This window comes from Panthera tigris, chromosome B3 (genome assembly GCF_018350195.1).
Source record: "Panthera tigris isolate Pti1 chromosome B3, P.tigris_Pti1_mat1.1, whole genome shotgun sequence".
Classification (NCBI taxonomy): domain Eukaryota; kingdom Metazoa; phylum Chordata; class Mammalia; order Carnivora; family Felidae; genus Panthera; species Panthera tigris.
Window position 1 is genome coordinate 29,432,034 of NC_056665.1, and position 22,268 is coordinate 29,454,301.

The 22,268-nt window shown below is 36.9% G+C and overlaps 1 protein-coding gene across 7 annotated transcripts in view; it reads right to left on the reverse strand.

Annotated features, from left to right (window-relative positions):
• SCAPER (S-phase cyclin A associated protein in the ER) overlaps nt 1–22,268 on the reverse strand; it is a 549,552-nt gene that overhangs the window by 129,662 nt on the left and 397,622 nt on the right. For all 7 annotated transcript variants that reach the window (XM_042988321.1, XM_042988320.1, XM_042988324.1 and 4 more), the window contains one exon: nt 14,500–14,623. In XM_042988321.1, coding sequence (XP_042844255.1) covers nt 14,500–14,623 — 124 coding nt within the window. The remainder of the gene's footprint in view (nt 1–14,499; nt 14,624–22,268) is intronic.

Sequence of the window (22,268 nt, forward strand, 5' to 3'; positions counted from 1 at the left end):
GCTTATTTATTTTATAACTGAAAGTTTGTCCTTCAACCCCTTCACCTATTTTTCCTGTCCTTCCACTCCCATCCTTTCTGGTAATGACCAGTTTGTTTTCTTATCCATGCATCTGTTTCTCTTATCTTTTTTCAATACTACATATAAGTGAAATCATACAGTATTTGTCTTTCACAGTCTGATTTATTTCACATAGCATAATACACTCTAAGTCCATCCAGGTTGTCACAAATGGCAAAATTTCATTCTTTTTTATGGATAAATAATACTCCTGTGTGTGTATCTCACATCTTCTTTATTCATTCATCTACAGATGGACATTTAGGGTGTTTCTATATTTTGGCTATTGTAATAATCCTGCAATAAACATGGGAGTACACATATCTTTTCAAATTAGTGTTCTCATTTGCTTCACATAAATACCCAGAAAGTGGAATTGCTGAATCATACAGTAATTCTATTTTTACTTTTTGAGGAATCTCTATATGGTTGTCCACACTGGCTACACCAACTGGCATTTCTACCAACAATGCCTGAGAATTCTCATTTCCACATCCACACCAACAGTTGTTATTTTTTTTCTTTTCAAGAGAGAGAGGGAGAGAGTGGGATTAGGGGGGTGGCAAAGGAGAGCAAGAGCCAGAAAGAATCTCAAGCAGGTTCCATGCTCAGTGCGGATCCCAACGTAGGGCTCGGTCCCACTACCCTCTGATCATGACCTGAGTCGAAATCAAGAGTTAGATGCTTAACTGACTGAGCCACCCAGGTAACCCATTTTTTGTCTTTTTGATAATAGCCAGTGTCCCTGGTCACCTCCTTAGGGCTCCTCAAGCCCCCTAGTAAATTGTTCTTAAAAGTTTAAACTTATTTTGTAAATAATTTTACAATTCTCCAAGCTTTCCCTAATGTTAACATGCCACACAACTATTACATAATTACCAAACACAAAAAATTAACACTGGTATAAAACATATGAGCTAATTTATAGACCTTATTAGAATTTTGACAGTTTTCTCACTAGTGTCCTTGTTTTGGGCCCCAGGATCCAATTCAGGATTCCACAGTAAGTTTAGCTGTCACATCTCTCTAGTTTCCTCTCATCTGTGAGTTTTTCAGTCTTTGCATTTTGGCCCGTTATTTTGTAGGCCACCTTCAATTTGGATTTGTCTGATGTTTTTTTGGGATTAAGTGATGTTTGTGCATTTTTGACAAGAATACCACAAAAGTGATGCTGTGAACTTCTAAGTACATAATAACAAAGGGTAAATGATGTTGATATGCTAGCTTTGATCACATGGTTAAGGTACTATCTACCAAGTTCTTTATTATAAAGTTTCTATTTTCCCTTTTTGTAATTAAGTTATCTTGTGGGGAGTTATTCTGAAGCTCTGAATCTGAGGCTCATCATACTTTTGCTCACTAGTTTTTATTCATTAATGATTCTCTCTTGCAATAATTATTACTGTGGTATTTGTCTAAAGGTGATTTTTTTGTATATATAGTGAATTATATTAAAAAATAAAGGTGACTTTTTTCTACTTATCACCATTCCATCTTATTATTCAGTGAATTTTTAAAATCTGTCATTGTATTTTTTAGTTTGATTTTGAAAAAAAAAGTTTTTTAATGTTTATTTATATTTGAGAGAGAGAACACACACAAGCAGGGGAGGGGCAGAGAGTGATGGAGACAGAATCTGAAGCAGGCTCCAGGCTCTGAGCTGTCAGCACAGAGCCTGATGCTGGGTTCAAACTCATGAGCCATGAGATCATGACCTGAGCTGAAGTCGGACACTTAACTGAGCTACACAAGCATCCCAAGTTTGATTTTTTTTTTTAAAGCAGGCATTTGACTTTGTTAGACACAAACTGTAAAACTCTATTTGTGGGGAGAACCCAAAACCTCACTCTAGTTCTTTTGTCTTTAGTTGAGTCTATCCCACACATGTATGGTACAAGGATCATTCAGACATTATTTAATTGTCTGAAAGGGGACCCCACTTTCTGGCTCTCTCCTTTCTGAACCTCATCCTCACATTCTAGCAGTTGTTTTTACCCTGAAATCTGTCCTCTAGTTCTTCAGGCCAGAAAGACTGTGGATTTTCTATGGTAATTCTAGTCATTGCCTGTGGTACCATCTATGCCCTGCCCTCAGAGGAAAAAGCCATAAACCAGGACACACACACCATGCCATTCTCTTCTTCCAAGTGTCTATTCCAATCAGAATGTGTCAGCTTTTGAATGGTCTCTAGTATCTTTAGGTATTTGTTTTTTTATACTTTACCCAGAGTTTATACTTGTTATCTACAGGAGGGTCAGTTTGATAAGAGCTTATTCATTCAAACCTAAAGCAGAACTGGATCATTCATATGATAACTGATTCTTTCACATTTGTTAAGACTTGCTCTATGGCCTACTGCACAGTCATTTCTTGTAAATTTTCCATGTGTTCTTATAAAGAATGTATATTTCCAATACTGCACATAAGGTTCCATGTGTGTTAAATCAAGTGTGTTAATTGTTTCATTCAAACTTTTTACACATTTAATAATTGTTTGCTTTACCTGCCATTTGAAAACGGTGTGATGAAATCTCTGCTATGATGCTGGATGTGTCAATTTTTCCCTCAAGCAGTCAGTTAGTGATTTTAGGTTATAGTAATAATGATGGTGATGATAGAACTTCATACGGATGCAGTGGAAGGGCAATTAAAGTTATAATTTGGCCCATTATTTTTAATTCACTAGATCAATTCTGAATGCAGCTTTGAGGGTAAAGTTTCTACAACAGTCATAACATCACTTAACTGTTCTTGCCAAACTTAAATTAGCAGCATGTCAAGTAACAGAGTGGAAAGAATCTAGGTTGGGATTTAGGAGACCTGAATTTTAATCATAGTCCTACTGGTAACAGGCAGTGAAACTTCTGGCAAGTACTCCACTCCACACATCTTTCACCCCTTTCCTCTTCTGAGTTCCACTGCCCTTGTTTATAAAAAAAAGGACTGAACTAGACCAGATACTATGAAGGCCTCCTTTCTGCTTCTGATATTCTCTGTGTCAATATGACATTCTCTGTATCAATACGTGTCCTATAAGACACAAACAGACTTCACATTACTGATGAAAAGGGCAGGTTGTCCTTGACAGCTTGAGTAAGTGCCACATAGTGAAAGGAGGTAACAGGTTGCAATTGGCATCAGGAAGAGTACTATTACCTGTGGAGGGTTGAAGGATTTCTAATCCCATATAATTAACTGTGGAGTCCATGTTCTGGCTCCTTAGTACAAAGAAAACTATGTGGTTAATGGCTAGTTCCAGGCCTTTGCTGCTATAATGAAAATCAAACAGGCACCAGCATGGCTTTGCACATGACTCAGTAAAATACAATCCCCTTGTTGTAGGGTTGCATTTATATTTTGTTTATATACAGAACTTTCCTGTCACCTTCTGAAGTACTCACCAACAGCCTATTTGATCCAACTATATCATATCAATTATTTAAGGTTTGTACATCACTTTTTAATTAATAATCTCCTTGGCTCCAGAAAATATATACACACAATTTATAAGCATATTCTTTAAATATTCAATAAAGAACAGGTCACTATGAATTAAAAATAAAGATGCTAATAAAATATTTAATGCTTTTTACAATGCAATGAAACATCAAGAAATTATAAAAGTCTTTTAATTAAATGCTTTTTCAGTGTATCCTACCCAGATGCCAATATTAAACATGTATAAAATTAAAGTCACAAAAATGTTGTTTTGTCTCATTTGTCAATTCAATAAAGTGAGTACACATCAATTCAGGTTATAGGAAGGGAAACCCTGGACAGGGGCTCAAGAGACTAGGATCCAAGTCATCTTCTATCACTGAATAGCTGTGTGATCTCTTTGCCACATTTCAATTTGCTCATCTGTAATACAGACTATTTACAATTTCCAAAAGTAATGTCTGTTAATCTATTTTCCCAGCACTCAGTAATATTTTCACTGGTCTTTCCTGATGATAAAAAACATGTAACATAAATTTACCTTCTAACAATTTTAAAGTATACATTACAATCTAATTAACTATAAGCACAAACTTACAATTTGCTGTAAAACAGATCTCCAGAACTTTTTCATCTCTCATGACTGAAACTCAATACTCATTAAACATCAACTTCCCATTTCCCTTCACCTCAGCTCCTGGCAACCACAATTCTACTCTCTGTTTTACAAGTTTGACTACTTCAGATATCTCAAATAAGTGAAATCATGCAGTATTTGTTCCTTGTGACTGGCTTATTTTGCTTAGCATACTGCCCTCAGGTTCACTCATGTTGTAGCATAAGACGGGACCATCTTCTTTTTTACGGATGAATAGTATTATGTGGATGAATATATATATGTGTGTATATAGACATATAAAAAATATATATACATATACATAATATACATATATAATATATATATTTACACACACATACATACACACATATTTTCTTTATCCACTCATCTGTCAATGGATATTTATTTCCACCTCTTGGCTATTATGAATAATGCTACACTAAACATGAGAGTGCAAATGCAGGCATATCTCATTTAATTGTGCTTCGCAGATAGTGCATTGTTTTACAAATTGAAGGTCTGTGGCAACACTGCATCGAGCAAGTCTATCAGCACCATTTTTCCAACAGCATTTGCTTACTTCATGTTTCTGTGTCACATTTGGAAATTCTTGAAATACTTCAAACTTTTTCATTATTGTATTTGTTATGGTGATCTGTGATCAGTGATCTTTGATGTTACCCCCATTGTAATTGTTTGGGGGCACCATGAATTGCACTCATGTAAAGACAGTGAACTTGATAAATGCTGTGTGTGTTCTGATTGCCCCATCTATCAGCTGTTCCCCCAACTCTCTCCCTTTCCTTGGGCCTCCCTATTCTTGATACACAATATTGAAGTTAGGCCAATTAATACAATGGCCTCTAATCGTTCAAGTGACAAGAATAGTGGCATGTCTCCCACTTTAAATCAAAAGCTACAAAAGATTAAACTCAGTGAGGAACGCATGTCGAAAGCCAAGATACACCAAAAGCTAAGCCTCTTGCACCAGTTAGCCAAGATGTGAATGCAAAGGAAAAGTACTTGAAGGATTTTTTTTTCTTGATGGAAATTAAAGTGCTACTCCAGTGAACAAGACTTACTGCAGATATAGAGAAAGTTTTAGTTGTTTGGATAGAAGATCAAACTAGCCACAATATCCCCTTGAGCTAAAACCTAATCCAGAGCAAGGCCATAACTCCTTTCAATTCTATATGAAGATCAAGAGGGGAGGAAAGTTTAGAAGAAACTTTGAATCTAGCAGAGATTGGTTCATGAGGTTTAAGGAAAGAAACCTTCTCCATAATATCAAAGGGCAAGATGAAGAGCAGGTGTTGATACAGAAGCTGCAGTAAGTTACCCAGAAAATCTAGCTAGAATAATTAATGAAGGTGGAGATGCTAAACAGCAGATTTTCTCAGTGTAAATAAAGCTGCCTTATATTAGAAGATGCCATCTCGTACATTCATAGCTAGAGAGTAGTCCATGCCTGGCTTCAAAGCTTCAAAGTGCAGGCTGACTCTCTTGTTAGGGCTAATGCAGCTGGTAACTTTATGTTGAAGCCAATGTGTATTTACCATTCTGAATATCCTAGGGCCCTTAAGAATTATGCGAAATCTACTGTGCATCTGCTCTCTAAACAAAGCCTAGATGACAGCACATCTGTTTATGACCTGGTTTACTGAATACTTTAAGTCTACTGTAAACCTCTACCACTTAGAAAAAATATTTCTTTCCAAATATTACTGCTTATTAACAAAGTACCTGGTCACCCAAGAGTTCTGATGATGCTGTACAATGAGATGAATGTTTGTTTTCATGCCTGCTAACAAACATCCATTCTGTAGTCCATTGATTGAGGAGTCATTATCAATTTCAAGTCTTCTTACTTAAGAAATACACTTGTAAGGCTGTAGCTGCCACAAATGGATCTTGACAAAGTAAATTGAAAACCTTCCGGAAAAGATTCACCATTCTTTTTATTTTTTTTATGTTTATTTATTTTTTGAGAGAGAGAGAGAGAGAGAGACAAAGTGTGAGGTTGGGGGGAGGGACACAGAGAGAGGGAGACACAGAATCCAAAGCAGGCTTGAGGTTCCATGCTGTCAGCACAGAGCCTGACATGGGACTCAAACTCACAAAGTGTGAGATCATGATCTGAGCTGAAGTCAGACACTTAATTGACTGAGCCACCCAGGCACCCCAAAGATTCACCATTCTTGATGCCATTAAGAACATTTGTGATTCATGGGAAGAGGTCAAAATATCAACATTAACAGGAGTTTGGAAGAAGCTGGTTTCTCATGGATGAGTTTGAGAGGTTTCAGACTTCAGTGGAGGAAGTAACTGCAGATGTGGTGGAAGTAGCAAGAGAACTAAACTAGAAGTAGAGCCTAAAGATGGGACTGAACTCTGCAATCTTGTGACAAAACTTTAATGGATGAGGTGTTGCTTCTTAAGGATGAGCAAAGAAAGAGGTTTTTGAGATGGACTATAAAGACTGTCGAAATGACAAAAAAAGATTAAGAATATTACATAAGGTTAGTTGAGAAAGCAATGGCGAAATTTGAGAGGATTGACTCCATTTTTGACAGGAGTAGTACTGTGAGTAAAATGCTACTGAATTGCATCACATGTAAAAGAAAAATCATTCATGAAAGGAAGAGTCATTCAATGCAGCAAATCTCACTGTGTGTTGTTTTATTTTAAGAAATTGTCAAATAAACTTAACCAAGGAGGTGAAAGATCTCTACTCCGACAACTATAAAACATGATGAAAGAAACTGAAGACAAAAACAAGTGGAAAGATGTTCATGGATTGAGAGAACAAATATTGTTAAAATGTCCCTACTACCTAAAGCAATCTACAGATTCAATGCAATCCCTATCAAAATACCAACAGCATTTTTCACATAACTAGGACAAATAATCCTAAAATGTGTATGGAATCACAAAAAAACTCCAAATAGCTAAAGCAATCTTGAAAAAGAAGAACAAAACTGGAGGTATCACAATCCTAGATTTTCAGATATACTACCAAGCTATAGTAATCAGAACATTATGGAATTGGCACAAAAGCAGACACATAGATCAATGGAACAGAATAGAGAGCCCAGAAATAAACCCACAACTATATGGTCAATTAATCTTTGACAAAGGAGGCAAGAATATGCAATGGGAAAAAGAGAGTCTCTTCAACAAATGGTGCCAGGAAAACTAGACAGCTACATGCAAAAGAATAAAACTGGGCGACTTTGTTACACCATACTCAAAAATAAACTAAAAATGTTTTAAAGACTTAAATGTGAGACCTAAAACCATAAAAATCCTCAAAGAAAACAGGCAGTAATTTCTTTGACATCAGTTGTAGCAACATCTTTCTAGATTTGTCTCTTGAGGCAAGGAAAGCAAAAGCAAAAATAAACTATTGGGACTAATCAAATTCAAAAGTTTCTGCATGGAAAGGGAAACAATCAACAAACTATAAGACAACATACTGAATGGAAAAAGATATTTGCAAATGACATATCTGGATAAAGCGTTAGTATCCAAAATAAAGAACTCAACACTCAAACAACAACTCAATACTCAAAAAACAAATAATCCGATTAAAAAATGGGCAGAAAATGTGAACAGACATTTCCCTAAAGAAGACAGATAGACAAAAGACACATGAAAAGATGCTCCAAATCCTTAAACATCTGGGAAATGAAAATAAAAACCACAATGAGATATCACCTCATACCTGTCAGAATGGCTAACGTCAAAAACACAAGAAACATTATGTTAGCAAGGATGTGGAGAAAAAGGAACCTTAGTACACTGCCAGTGGGAATGCAAATTGGTACAGCCACTATGGAAAACAGTATGGAGGTTTATCAAAAAATTAAAAATAGAACTACTATATGATCCAGTAATTCCACTACTGGGTATTTACCCAGAGAATATGAAAACACTAATAAAAAAAGATAGATGTACCCCATGTTTATTACAGCATTATTTGCAATAGCCAAATTATGGAAGCAGTCCCAACTATCCATTGACAGATGAAAGAATGGATAAAGATGAGGCATATCTTATTCTTAGATTTGTTGACTTGTTTGTGAACTAATATGTGATCTATACCAGAGAATGTCCCGTGTGTGCTTGAGAAAAATGTGTATTTTGCTGCTGTTGGGTGGAGTATTTGGTATATGTGTGTTAGATGCATTTGGTCTGCAGTGTTGTTTAAACCATCTGGTTCCCTAATTGGTTTTCTTTCTGGATGTTTATCCATTATTCAAATTGGGGTATTGAAATCCCCTACTTTTATTGTGTTGCTGTCTTTTTCTCCCTTCAATTCTTTCAATGTTTGCTTCCTGTATTTGGGTGCCCTGATGGGTGCCTATGTACTTACAGTATCTTCTTAGAAAATTGAAAACTGTCCTTCTTTATCTCCTCTAAGTTTTTCACTTTAAGTCTCTTTAGCCTTATAGAAAATTATCCTTCTTTATCTGAGAGTTTTTCACTTTAAGCCTCTTTAGTCTTATATTGTATTGAATATCTTTTTTAATTTTTACCTTCATCTTATGTGTGTCCTTAAATCTAAAGTGAGTCTCTTGAGTCTATTTGAGTAGACAGTATATAGTTAGATCTTGTTTTTTGATCCATTCAGTCACTGTATGCATTTTTATTGGGGAGTTTAACCTACCTACATTTATTTATTTATTAACACTTATTTATTTAAAATACCCACATGTAAGTGGACCCATGCAGTTCAAACCCATGTTGTTCAAGGATCAACTGTATTTTCATATGCTTTTGTATTGCCATTTAGCATCTTTTTGCTCCTACTTGAAGGACTCACCTTACAATTTCTTTTTAAAAATTTTTTAAAAGATTTTATTTTTAAGTAACCTCTACATCCAACGTGGGGCTCAAATTCACAACCCAAGATCAAGAGTTACATGCTCTACTGACTGAGCCAGCCTGGTGCCCCTCACTTTCTAATTTCTGTAAGACAGGGCTAGTGGTGATGAATTCTTAGGTTTTGATTATCTGGGAAAGTTTTTAATTTCTTCATTTCTTAAGGGTAGTTTGACTGGGTATAGTTTTCTTGGCTGGCATTTTTTTTCCTTCTTTTGAATATACCCTTCCATCCCTTCTGGCCTACAGGGTTTCTGGTGAGAAATCACTGATTTTATAAAGGTTCCCTTGTACATGACAAGTCACTTTCTTCTTACCGCTTTCAAAATTCTCTTTGTCTCTGACTTTTGACAAGTTGATTATAATGTTTCTCTGTGTGGATTTCTTTGGGTTCATTATAGTTGGATTCTGTGGGACTTCTTGAATCTGGATGTCCATTTCCTTCCCCAGACAGGAAAATTTTTAGCTATTATTCTTTAAAACAGCTTTCTGCCCCATTCTCTCTCCTCCTTTTGGGAGTACCATAATGTGTATATTGGTCTGTCTGATGGTACTGCATGTGTCCCCTAGACATTCTTCACTATTTTTCATTATTTTTCCTTTTTATCCCTGTGACTGCATAATTTCAGATGACTTGTCTTTAAGTTCACTCATTCTTTCTTCTATTTCATCAAGTCTGATTGTGAACTCCTCTACCTAATTTTTCAGTTCAATTATTGTTTTCTTCAGCTCTAAAACTTGCTTTTTAAAAAAAATATTTTCTATCTCTTTGTTATTTTCATTTTGTTCATGCATCATTTTCTTGAGCTCATTGAACACCTTTATGATAATTATTTTGAATTCTTTGTCAGTTAATTCATATACCTGTTTCTTTAAGACTGGTTTCTGTAGATTTATCTTGTTCTTTTGTATAGGCCATGTTTCACTGTTTCTTTGTGTATCTTATACCTTTGTGTTGGAATCTGTACATTTGGGGAAAAAAGGCATCTCTTTTAGACTTTACATCTTGGCTTTGTAGAGAGGAAGACACCAGCCACCTTGGTTAGAGAACCTAGGGGTTTCTGAAACCTTTTGGTGGGTGATGTGACTTCTCTGGGTCTGCGTGTATAATTTCTCAAGTAGAGAGTTTTGCTGGTTTCTTTTCAGGACATCATAATCTCTTGCTCCCTCTGGTGTCTGTCTGCAACATTGTTAAGTTCTCTGGTTCTACAGTAGCAAGCTGCCCTGCTCTCTCATGTTCTCAGGGGCTTCCAGGCATCTGAAATATGCCAGCTCCTTGTCAGTGCCCTGAGTCAGGTGAAACAGGTTCAAGACCCTTGGGAAGCTCTCCAAAAAGCCAAAATGCCAGACTTACACTCTACTCCCCTCTCCCTCCTAGAAGAGAACTCATGAACTGGGATATTGTCTGCCAGTGCTGAGCGTTGCTGGCTTAGGGAGGGGGTAAACACAAGTAAAGTAAAACCATTCTTCTTATTCATTTCAATGTGGCTGTTCTTGGCTTTGAGACTGCCTGGGGGTATTTCAACAACTTAACTGTCTTCTGGAATTCTCACAATGGCATTTTGGTCCATATACTATTATGTTGGTGCCTCTGTGGGGGAAGGAGGGCTGGGACTTCCTGTTCTGCCATCTTGCTCTTTTCACTGGCCTTTTCATTGCCTTCCAATGTGCATATTTGGTCTCTTCAAGGAGATATTTTGAAGCTAGAGACCCACTGTTCTGTGCACTGGGAAAATTTAAGCACAGAGATGTTGAACCATGCTTCTGGAATGACAGTAATCTGCTTTAACATATTTTAAAACTTTCATGCTTCTTGGAATATAATACATTTTTGCTAGCTTTCAACCTAAATCATGTCTATCTAAATGTATTGTTTTCACAGGGCTCCAAATAAACTTCCAAAGAGCTTATCCCAAAAATCCTACTTAGAATCTCTGTTGCAAGGTATACTTTACCGTGCTACTTGTGCTAATTTATCTTCTGTAAAAATCCCAACCTAGAAAGGAATTTCCACCCTTCCTCAAGGCACAGTGAAGTCCAATTTCTTCCCTAAACCTCTTTAATGTTCCAAGTTAGAATTCACTCATTCACTCATCAGATATTTGAGGAGCACCACTTATGTGTCAGGTACTCTTCTAGATTGCTTAGGATACTCTGTAGCTCTCATTACATTACAAACTTCTCACAGCTTTTCTTTAGTATTTATGTGTGCAAGTTCTTCCTTAACTGTAGGCTTCTAGAGTGAAAGAACTGTGTCCAATGTTCTCTGTAACCCTGGCATCTGTACAGTGCTTTGCACATAGTTCAAACAAAATATAAGAGTGCTAAAACAAATTTCAAGCAGCTAGACCAAAAAAATTTTTTTTTCTTCTAAACCATCTCAGTTTGCTCAAGAAGGTTGAAGTGCCTCATTATTAGGTGTCTTATATATCTCACCAGACTTCACTTAATTAGCTTCTTTCTCATCCTTCTGTAAAATGTGTTGATGACTATTTTCTCTCCATTACTTAATAGGTACTGCAAGTTAGTGGTCCATATTTCAGTTACATGGTTATCAAAACCAGTTATCAAGAAAAATGGAAACATATTCAAGTGATTTCAAGAAATGCAAAGTCACCATCCCTAACCATCTCCATCCCTTTTCTCCCCAAATTAGGAAACACAATCTCCTCTGCCAACTGTCACAAACTCAGTCACAGCTGTATTAGAATTGAAAGCAGCCTAAAAGATCTGTAAAAACCAGGAAGTGCCACGTATAAGGAAAGGAGGAATAAAATGTATTTGGCAAATAAATGTCCCAGGACTACAGTCCTGAACTGAGAAAACTAAACACAGAACGTGGTGAAATCCACTGGTCAGGAGATTAAAAGCTTTTCTGAGTGTCAAGAAACCATGAAGTCTTTCATGGGTATATTATTCAAGGAAGAAGGAGAGGATCAAGCTACTTACAAGCTCCTGGCACACGGTAGGCACTTAGTAAATGAGGAGCTAAGGTCTAGCTCAAATGTCCCTCCTTTGTGATGTCCTAGGCTATAAAACACATTCCTGTGCTCCACTGTAGTCTGTATATGCTGCCATCACACCGTTTACTATATGCAATCTATCTATCTGTTCCTACTCCTAAACTGGGATTTCCTGGATGGTGCAGATTATATTCTGTGCTTCTCTGTAAGTGGAAATAGTAGGCACTTTATTTAGTGTGAGAATAATAAACTACTGCATATGATATTTTTCAGTAAGAATAGAAAGGACTGAAGAGCTAAGATGGAAGATCCTGTCTGTAAATCTTATCCATCCCTTCACATTTCAAAGGCCATCTCTGTTGTTATTTGTTCTGTTCAAAGTACATATTAATGTCTTTTCTTCCATTACCAACATAGAAGAAGTTCCACAGAATACATTCTTCCAGATGATACAACATGGAACAGCGGGGAAGCATGTTTTTTTGTTTTATTTTGTTTTGTTTTGTTTTGTTTTGTTTTAAGTAGGCTCCACACCCAGCATGGACCCCAATGAGAGGCCCAAACTCATGACCCTGAGATCAAGACCTGAGCTGAGATCAAGTCAGATATTCAACTGACTGAGCCACCCAGGTGCCCCGTTTTATAAACTTTTTTTAACTTATTTTAAATTAATTTTAAACTAACATATATGTTTCAAAAATAGTGAGTTCTCTTCACCCTGTATCCCCTATTGCTAACATCTTACAAAATCATACTATAATTATTGAAAGCAGGAAATTAACATTGAGTCAATAAAATTAACTATTCTATAGACTTTATTTGAATTTCCCAGTTTTACCACTAATGTCCTTTTTCTGTCTAGGATCCCACATTTCAGTTACTTGTCAGATCTTCTTAGCCTCCTCCAATCTGTGATAGTTCTTCTCTCTTCCCTTGTCATTCATGACATTGACACTTTTGAAAAGTAGCAGTTAGTCACTGTGTGGAATGTCCCTCAATTTGGGTTTGAGAGACCTACATTTGACTCTTGGCTCCATGACTTTCTATGTTGTCTTGGGCAAGCCAAACTCTCGGACTCAAGTTTCCATACTGGTAAAAATGGGATAATAATACTAACTTTAAGTTTAGATAAACTAAATGAGGTGATATATATTAAAATGTCTAGAATATGAGGCCATATAACAAACGCTAAGTCTTTTCTCCTTGTCCCTGCCTTTCAACTATTTTGAGTAGGATTTTGGGCTAAAATGTCTTACCCATATTTTAATGCCTTCTTTTATAGATAATACCAAATATAATTTACCCTTCAAGTGATGACGACCCTTAGTCATCACTATAAATAGCCATTGCAGTACTGTGTAAACAGTTCTAGGTCTGTGCCTTTGTTCTCTCTCACTGTTGTCCCTTCTCATTGTCAGTATGCCTGCCTGTAAGGGCCTCATCATTCCCTTTCTGATTCTTAGCTTGAGATGTGGGGATTCACTTGTTCACTCATATATTCACCAATGATGTACTAAATCTACTAAGTGTAGATTGTGTTAGGATCCTGGAGAGGGTGATAAGTTGCCTCCTATCCTTGTTGATTCTATGGCTAATGGGGAAATGGACACATAGTTAACTACAATTCAATGTGATCAGTTCTATGAAAGATGTACTGCCTAGGAGCACATAAAAAAAATTCCTAACCTGTACTTGGGGAGAGTCAGGTTGGGGAAGATTTCATGAGGAAGGTGCCATTATGTTTCAGTTAAGGTCTGAAGAATGTACAGAAATTAACCAGACTGAGGAGGGGATAGTGCAAAAGGCATGTAGTTTAGGAAGAAGAATTAGAACTATGTGCTGAGTAAAAGTAAATCTGTTTTAAAAAATAAATCTCCTGTGTTGTAAACTTGCAGCTTGAGAGAGATTTTGTGCCAATACCTCAGGGGCTCAGAAACTTCACCAGGAAACTTCTGGCCCCAGGGCTGTATTCTGGAGGCTGCAGTTGACAGACCTAAACCTTTGGATATTATACTGAGCTTACTACCTCTTTCAACATCTGTGAACAACAATTGGTTGCTTGTTCTCACGTCAAAAGAGTAACAGGTTTATTCTTTTTTGACAGAGGAGTTTCTTGATTCAAAAAAGTATATATCAAGGGCCATCAAAAAGTCCTTTTTAAACTGACCCTTTTAACTGAGTTGGCAAGAGAGGTTTCAAGGCTTTCCCAAGCTTTCTTCCTTTCTACAGCCCTCCTTCCTGTGGGCTCAAAGGTTTGGCTTTGAGTCCAACTGATTCTAAGGCCTCAGTTTAACCATGTAAATTTGTGAAGTTGGCAAGTGTTATAAATATATTATCCATTAAATATTGGAACTTAGACGAGAATCCAATATGAGATTTTCAAATTAAGAGGTTTCTTTGCTAGTCTCCATACTCTCTCCGTCATCTTCACTTTTTCATCTGGAGGGTAAATAAGCTGAATTCTTTTCATTTTCTCCACAGGGACTATTTCCCAAACCTTAAATGCTTCTAACTCAGAATGCTAATATTACATACCGTCAACTGGTGTATCAGGAGGTCCATTAAGAAGGTAATCTTGTTACTAAACAGAACATCGGTGCAATTTTCTGAGCAGTCACTGCAGGTGAGGTTGTAAACATTGATTGCATTGCAGAGAGACCTAATAGGAGAGAAACACCATTTATAAAACTTGAGCAGCTCTTCTCTAAACAATTTAAAATACATAAAATGAATCGTGCAAAGGCAACAGGCACAGGATGGAAATCACCCTGAAAAAAAAAGCAAAATATCAGGTACAAGGCCCATCAGCTAGATACAAAAGCTTATAATTTATCCAAAGTAATTTATCTAATACTTACCTCTTACTAATTTCTTAGTTGTATAGCAGATAATGGAAATGTGTTTACTAGTCTATCTGATAATGTCCTAATAATCTAAAATTAGATATCTATCACCCAGGAACTTTGGGACATAGACATTTTTGAATAAAGTCCAGAAATAGAAGGGTCAAAGCTCCTGTTCCCAAACCTCCTGGTCCTAGATAAAGGCAGATGAATGAAGAAGGGAGAACACATGAGGAGAAACTACAGGCTTTCCCTCTGAGACAAGAGCGGCGGGGTTCTGGGGAGTGAGCACCACGCCTGCTTGGCGCCTGTGTGGGCATGGGCTCCGCACAGTAGTCTCAGGTCAAACTGATCTTAGGATCAGTTAACATTAAGAGGAAATGTATTCCTCTTAGGGAATAAAACAAATTCATGTGCCACTGTTCAAAGAAATGTTTGGAGCCACAAACTCAGTGGGTACTCTTCGGGTGCTCTGAAGATTGTGTTTAAAACCTGCATTGCCTGAGTGATCAATGTGGGTTCTGGCCTGACTAAATCTCCTGCTTAAATTCTACATATAAATGTTTTGATTTAGTCCCTTACAACCAACCCTGTAGGACAATAATCCTACAGGACCAGAAGCATCAATATCACCTGGGAGCTTACTAGAAATGCAAATTCTCAGGCCCCCACCCCAGACCTACTAAATAGAAACTCTGGGGATAGACTCCTGCAATCCGTGCTTTAACCAATTCTGCCAGTGATTCAGATGTACTTGCAAGTCCCCGCTGCTCTGGAATAGGGGCTCAATAGTTTGAGGACTGGAATCACCTGCACATCTTTAAAAATAAATACCTGCCTGAGTTCCTCCCTTGGAGATGCTAGTTGGGTGAGTTCTAGACATTTGCATGTTTCAAAAGCTCTATGGAGCAATTGTGATGTGCACCCGAAGTTGAGAACCACTGGTCAAAGAACCGCCATGTGAGTGTTCATTTAACAAATATCTAAGTTCCTATGATCTTTCAGGCACAGTTAGGTGAACAAAACAGTCAAGCTCTCTGTCTCATATGGGAGAGAAATGCTGAAGAGAGCCCCTGTTGTAATTATCCATTATCTGATATAGTTGGACTTTGCTTTATATAATTATAGTTTCCTAAAAATATGTGTACATCTTAGCATCCATTTTCTCACCTATAAAACCAGGATAATAATACCTAGACTCCACATGAGTGTTATGAGGATTAAGTGAGATAATAGATGTAAAGTACTTAGGAAAGTGCCTGGCGGAAGGTTAAAAATAAGTGATAGGCTTTATTAGGATCATTAATCTTATTATTCTTGTTATGAATAAGGCACAAATGAAATGTTAAAAAATTGACTCAAATTAAACATCTATAAAAGCTATTATTTCCAGAATCACGAAGCACATTGTTTCCCAAATGTCTTCACAGTACACTGGCATGAACCATGAAAGGACTCTAGACTGCAGGGTGCCAGGAGGAGGCTCACCTCTGTCCAGCCTCATTAAATCCCTGAGGTTGTACAGAAAAATGTTGGTCCATATGAAACCCATTTATAATACATTGTTTGGAGTCTCTACTTAGGGAGTCCTTCACAAATGCAAATTAGCATTTCATTTACCAGATGAAATATCTGGATTTTGCAAAATAGTCGTTTTCTTTTTACTTAAAAAATAACTTGTCCTTATAATTGTAAAAATAATTTTTATTTGGGACTGTGATGCCTCCTGCTTTGGTTTTCTTCTTCAGTATTAACTATGGGTATTCAGGGTCTTTTGTGGTTCCATACAAATTTTAGGATTGTTCTAGCTTTGAGAAGAATGCCGGTGCAACTTTGATTGGGATTGCATTGAATGTGTAGATTGCTTTGGGTAGTATTGACATTTTAACAACATTTATTCTTCCAATCCATGAGCATGGAATGTTCTTCCATTTCTTTGTGTCTTCTTCAATTTCCTTCATAAGGTTTCCATAATTTTCAGCATACAGATATTTTACATGCTTGGTTAGGTTTATTCCTAGGTATTTTATGGTTCTTGGTGCAATTTTAAATGGGATCAGTTTATTTTTTTTTCTGTTGCTTCATTATTGGTGTATAAAAATGCAACCAACTTCTGTACATAGATTTTGTATCCTGAGACTTTGCTGAATTCATGTATCAGTTCTAGCAGTCTTTTGGTGGAGTCTTTCGGGTTTTCCATGTAGAGAGTATCAGGTCATCTGCAAAAAGTGAAAATTTGACTTCTTCTTTATCAATTTTGATGCCTTTTATTTCATTTTGTTGTCTGATTGCTGAGGCTAGGACTTCCAACACTATGTTAAACAACAGTGGTGAGAGTGGACATCCCTGTCGTGTTCCTAATCTCAGGGGGAAAGCTCTCAGTTATTCCCCATTGAGGATGACATTAGCTGTGGGCCTTTCATATATAGCTTTTGTGATGTTTAAGTATGTTCCTTCTATCCCGACTTCCTCGAGGGGTTTCATTAAGAAAGGATGCTGAATTTTGTCAAATGCTTTTTTCTGCATTGATTGACAAGATCATATGGTTCTTATCTTTTCTTTTATTAATGTGATGTACCACATTGACTGATTTGTGAATATTGAACCACCCCTGCAGTCCAGGAACGAATACTTGATCATGGTGAATAATTTCTTTTTATATGCTGTTGAATTTGATTTGCTAGTATCTTGTTGAGAATTTTTGCATCCATGTTCATCAGGGATATTGGCCTGTAATTCTCCTTTTTAGTGGGGTCTCTGTCTGGTTTGGGAATCAGGGTAATGCCAGCTTCATAGAATGAGTCTGGAAGTTTTCCTTCCCTTTCTATTTTTTGGAATAGCTTGAGAAGAATAGGTATTAACTCTGCTTTAAATGTCTGGTAGAATTCCTCAGGGAAGCCATCTGGTCCTGGACTCTTATTTGTTGGGAGATTTTTGATAACTGATTCAATTTTTTCACTAGTTATGGGTCTGTTCATATTTTCTATTTCTTCCCATTTGAGTTTTGGTAGTGTGTGGGTGTTTAGGAATTTGTCCATTTCTTCCAGGTTGTCCAGTTTGTAAGCATATAGTTTTTCATAGTATTCTATGATAATTGTTTGTACTTCTGAGGAACTGGTTGTGATAAATCCATTTTCATTCATGATTTTTATCTATTTGGGTCCTCTCTCTTTTCTTTTTGAGAAGTCTGGCTAGGGGGTTTATCAATTTTGTTTATTTTTTCAAAAAACCAACTGGTTTCACTGATCTGTTCTCCTGTTTGTTTGTTTTTTTTTGTTTTTGTTTTTGTATTTGTTTTTTTGATTCTACATGGTTTATTTCTGCTCTGATCTTTATTATTTCTCTTCTTCTGCTGGGATTGGGGTTTCTTTGTTATTCTGCTTCTAGTTCCTTTAGGTATACCATTAGTTTTTGTATTTGGGATTTTTCTTGTTTCTTGAGATGGGCCTGGATTGCAATGTATTTTCCTCTTAGGACTGCCTTTGCTGTATCTCAAAGGGTTTGGATTGTTGTTGTTTTCATTTTCATTTGTTTCCATATATTTTTAAATTTCTTCTTTAATTGCCTGGTTGACCCATTCATTCTTTAGTAAGATGTTCTTTAACCTCCACGCGTTTGGAAGTTTTCCAAAACTTTTCCTGTGGTTGATTTCAAGTTTCATAGCATTGTGATCTGAAAGTGTGCATGGTATGATCTCAATTCTTTTATATTTACTGAAGGCTTTTTGTGACCTAGACTTTAGCCTCTACTCCAAAGCTGTAATTATCAAGACAGTGTGGTATTGCCACAAAAACGGACACATAGACCAATGGAATAGAATAGAGAACCCAGAATTGGACCCACAAATGTATGGCCACCTCATCTTTGACAAAGCAGGAAAGAATATCCAATGGAAAAAAAGGCAGTCTTGTTAGCAAATGGTGCTGGGAGAACTAGACAGCAACATGAAGAAGAATGAAACTAGACCACTTTCTTATACCATACACAAAAATAAACTCAGAATGGATGAAGGACCTGAATGTGAGACAAGAAATCATCAGAACCCTAGAGGAGAAAACAGGCAACAACCTCTTTGAGCTCAGCCATAGCAACTCCTTACTCGACACATCTCCGAAGGCCAGGGAAACAAAAGCAAAAATGAACTATTGGGACCTCATGAAGATAAAAATCTTCTGTACTGCAAAGGAAACCATCAACAAAACTAAAAGGCAACCAATGGAATGGGAAAATACATTTGCAAATGACCTATCAGACCAAGGGCTAGTATCCAAAATCTATAAAGAACTCATCAAACTCCACACCCAAAAAACAAATAATCCAGTGAAGAAATGGGAAGAAGACATGAATAGACACTTTTCTAAAGAAGACATCCACATGGCCAACAGACACATGAAAAGATGCTCAACACCACTCCTCATCAGGGAAATACAAATCAAAACCACACTGAGGTACCACCTCATGCCGGTCAGAGTGGCTAAAATGAACAACTCAGGCGACTACAGATGCTGGCGAGGATGTGGAGAAACGGGGAACCCTCTTGTGCTGTTGGTGGGAATGCAAACTGGTGCAGCCGCTCTGGAAAACAGTGTGGAGCTTCCTCAAAAAATTAAAAATAGATCTACCCTATGACCCAGCAATAGCACTGCTAGGAATCTACCCAAGGGATATAGAAGTGCTGATGCATAGGGGCACTTTTACCCCAATGTTTATAGCAGCACTTTCAACAATAGCCAAATTATGGAAAGAGCCTAAATGTCCATCAACTGATGAATGGATAAAGAAGTTGTGGTTTATATATACAATGGAATATTACTTGGCAACGAGAAAGAATGAAATCATCCCATTTGCAGCAACGTGGATGGAACTGGTAGGTATTATTCGAGTGAAATAAGTCAGTCAGAGAAGAAGAGATATCATATGTTTTCATTCATATGTGGATCCTGAGAAACTTAACAGAAGACCATCGGGGAAGGGAAGGGGAAAAAAATAATTACAAACAGAGAGGGAGGGAGGCAAACCACAAGAGATTCTTAAATACAGAGAACAAACTGAGGGTGGATGGGGTGGGTTGGGGAAAGGGAATATGGGTGATGGGCACTGAGAAGGGCACTTGTTGGGATGAGCACTGAGTGTTGTATGTAAGCCAATTTGACAATAAATTATATTAAAAAATGAAATCATACAAACATTTAAAAATATTTTTTATTTGTTTTATTAAAATAGCCCCCACACCCAGCGTGGGGCTTGAACTCACAACCCTGAGATCTAGAGTTACTGAGCCAGTTAGGCACCCCCTATAAAAATAATTTTTAATTCGTTCCCGGGTTTCGGCACCAAAAAACACAAAATAAATAAATAAATAAATAAATAAATAAATAAATAAATAAATAAAATAATTTTAAAAATAATTGTAATAAATTTGGGAAAGACAAGGACAAAGAAACAGCAAAAAGCTATCAAGCAATAATTTGGCATTTGTACTTCTGGTCTTTTGTTCTTTTTTTTTTTTTTAAGTTTATTTATGTGTTTTTGAGAGGGGAGCCAGCATGAGTGGGGGAGGGGCAGAGAGAGAGGGAGTAGAGAGAATCCCAAGCAGGCTTTGCACTGCCAGCACAGAGTCTGACATGGGGCTCAAATCCACAAACCATGAGATCATGACCTGAACTGAAGTCAAGAGCCAAATGCTCAATGGACTGAGCCACTAGGCACCCCACCCTTTTTTCCAATATTATAAATGCACATTTATTTAAGAAATACATAATGAATATTTCTCCATGACATTTAATATTCTCCTGTAATAATGGTCTTCAGTTTTTTATAAAAGCAGCAGAATGCTTTCTTACTCAGAAGATTCAAAGCTTACACAATCTTATTTAGATACTTAAACCACAGAACTGATAAAACCAGAGTTGTTCTGACGGAAGCAGAAGTGAGGAACCCAGAGTCCTACTATGTTCCCTCCTTCAGAGCCTTGAATGGTTCTTCAGAGAACTTAAGGTGTGTTCCCATGGGGTGCATAAAAACTACTGAGCTTTGATAAATTAAAATTTACCTTGTAACTTTTTGACTAGGAATGACAACCATGGTGCAACATGCACAAAAAAAGGTAAGTAGTCAAAAGTATTGCCCTCTTACTTCTGTTCCTCAGCCACTCAATTTCCCACCTTAGAAATCACCATGGTTACTAGTTTACATATCCTTCTAGACATAATCTATACATACTGAAGAGTTTTTTTCCCTCTACACAACTATTACCACATGGGATTTGGAGGCTGAACTGAGTCAAGGTCATCTTTCTTTGGCTCTTGTTGCTATTAAGCAAGACTTGGAAATGTGAGGCTTTCCTGCAGCAGCATTCCAGGTTCAATCTTCCAGCTTCTGGGTGTCAAGAACCAGTGGGATTATGCTAATTTATCTGATTTCCTAATCTCTGATCTGTACCCATTCTGCAGTTTCCCTGGTGTGAGAGACAGTTGTGCATGGCATCCTTATTTCCTTCCCAATTTGTGTGTTGGCTTCAGAGGGAGCAGTGCCCCCAGTGGATATGTTTGGTATTGTTTTGGAGTTAATCTGGAAAAAAAAACCCATGCTTTTTCCAATTTATCTACTGCCTTTCATTTTGCTCATATTATTTTCACAGTATTATTTTATGTATTGAAACTAAACAATTTTAGGTAGTCTACCATATTGTTTTGCAGTCAATCCAGAGGTCTACAATAGTTTCCAACAATTTTGTAAGCCTCTAATGTCTTAAGTTCCTTCTCTGATTAAAATAATTACACTGAGAAATACTGCATGATTTTAAAAAGGATTAAGAGTGTTATACTATGGATATAATATTTATTTCAACCACTCCCTTACCATTTTTGTGTTTAATTTTTGATGTTATAAATAATGCTGTTTTAACAGTCAGACCTTTTAGTTAGTTACAAGACACAAGAAGAAAGTCCTGATTGACTTAAACAGAAAGGAAATTAATTGATAGGCTATTGAGTATATGATGGGATTTAGAAAACACAGGCACAGAAGTTACACTGCCAGGACCAATACCCAAATCACACACAACCAAACTGATCTGATGAAAAAAACCAGTGGGCACCATATGGCACAGCTTGAACTTACACTGTGACTTTGCATGCTACATGCAGCTGTTTCCAACTGTCAAAAGGACAGAATTTGGGATCTCCTTGCTTCGTCAGCTTCAGAGTGGATATCTGGAATAGGTATACTGGGTTGCAAAGCTTAGGTCTCATGCCTACATCCTAGACATAAAAATTGGGAAGCAATTCCCAAGTTCTATAGTGGTAGGGCCGCTTAATATGCTTGGGAACTTAGCAAACACAGGATGTGCTCAATGGCACAACTCATACTCATAATAGCTGTACTGAAAACATCGTATCACCTTGTGATAAATTTCCAGTAATGATAAATTAGATAAAAAGATATGAACATTTTTAAGAT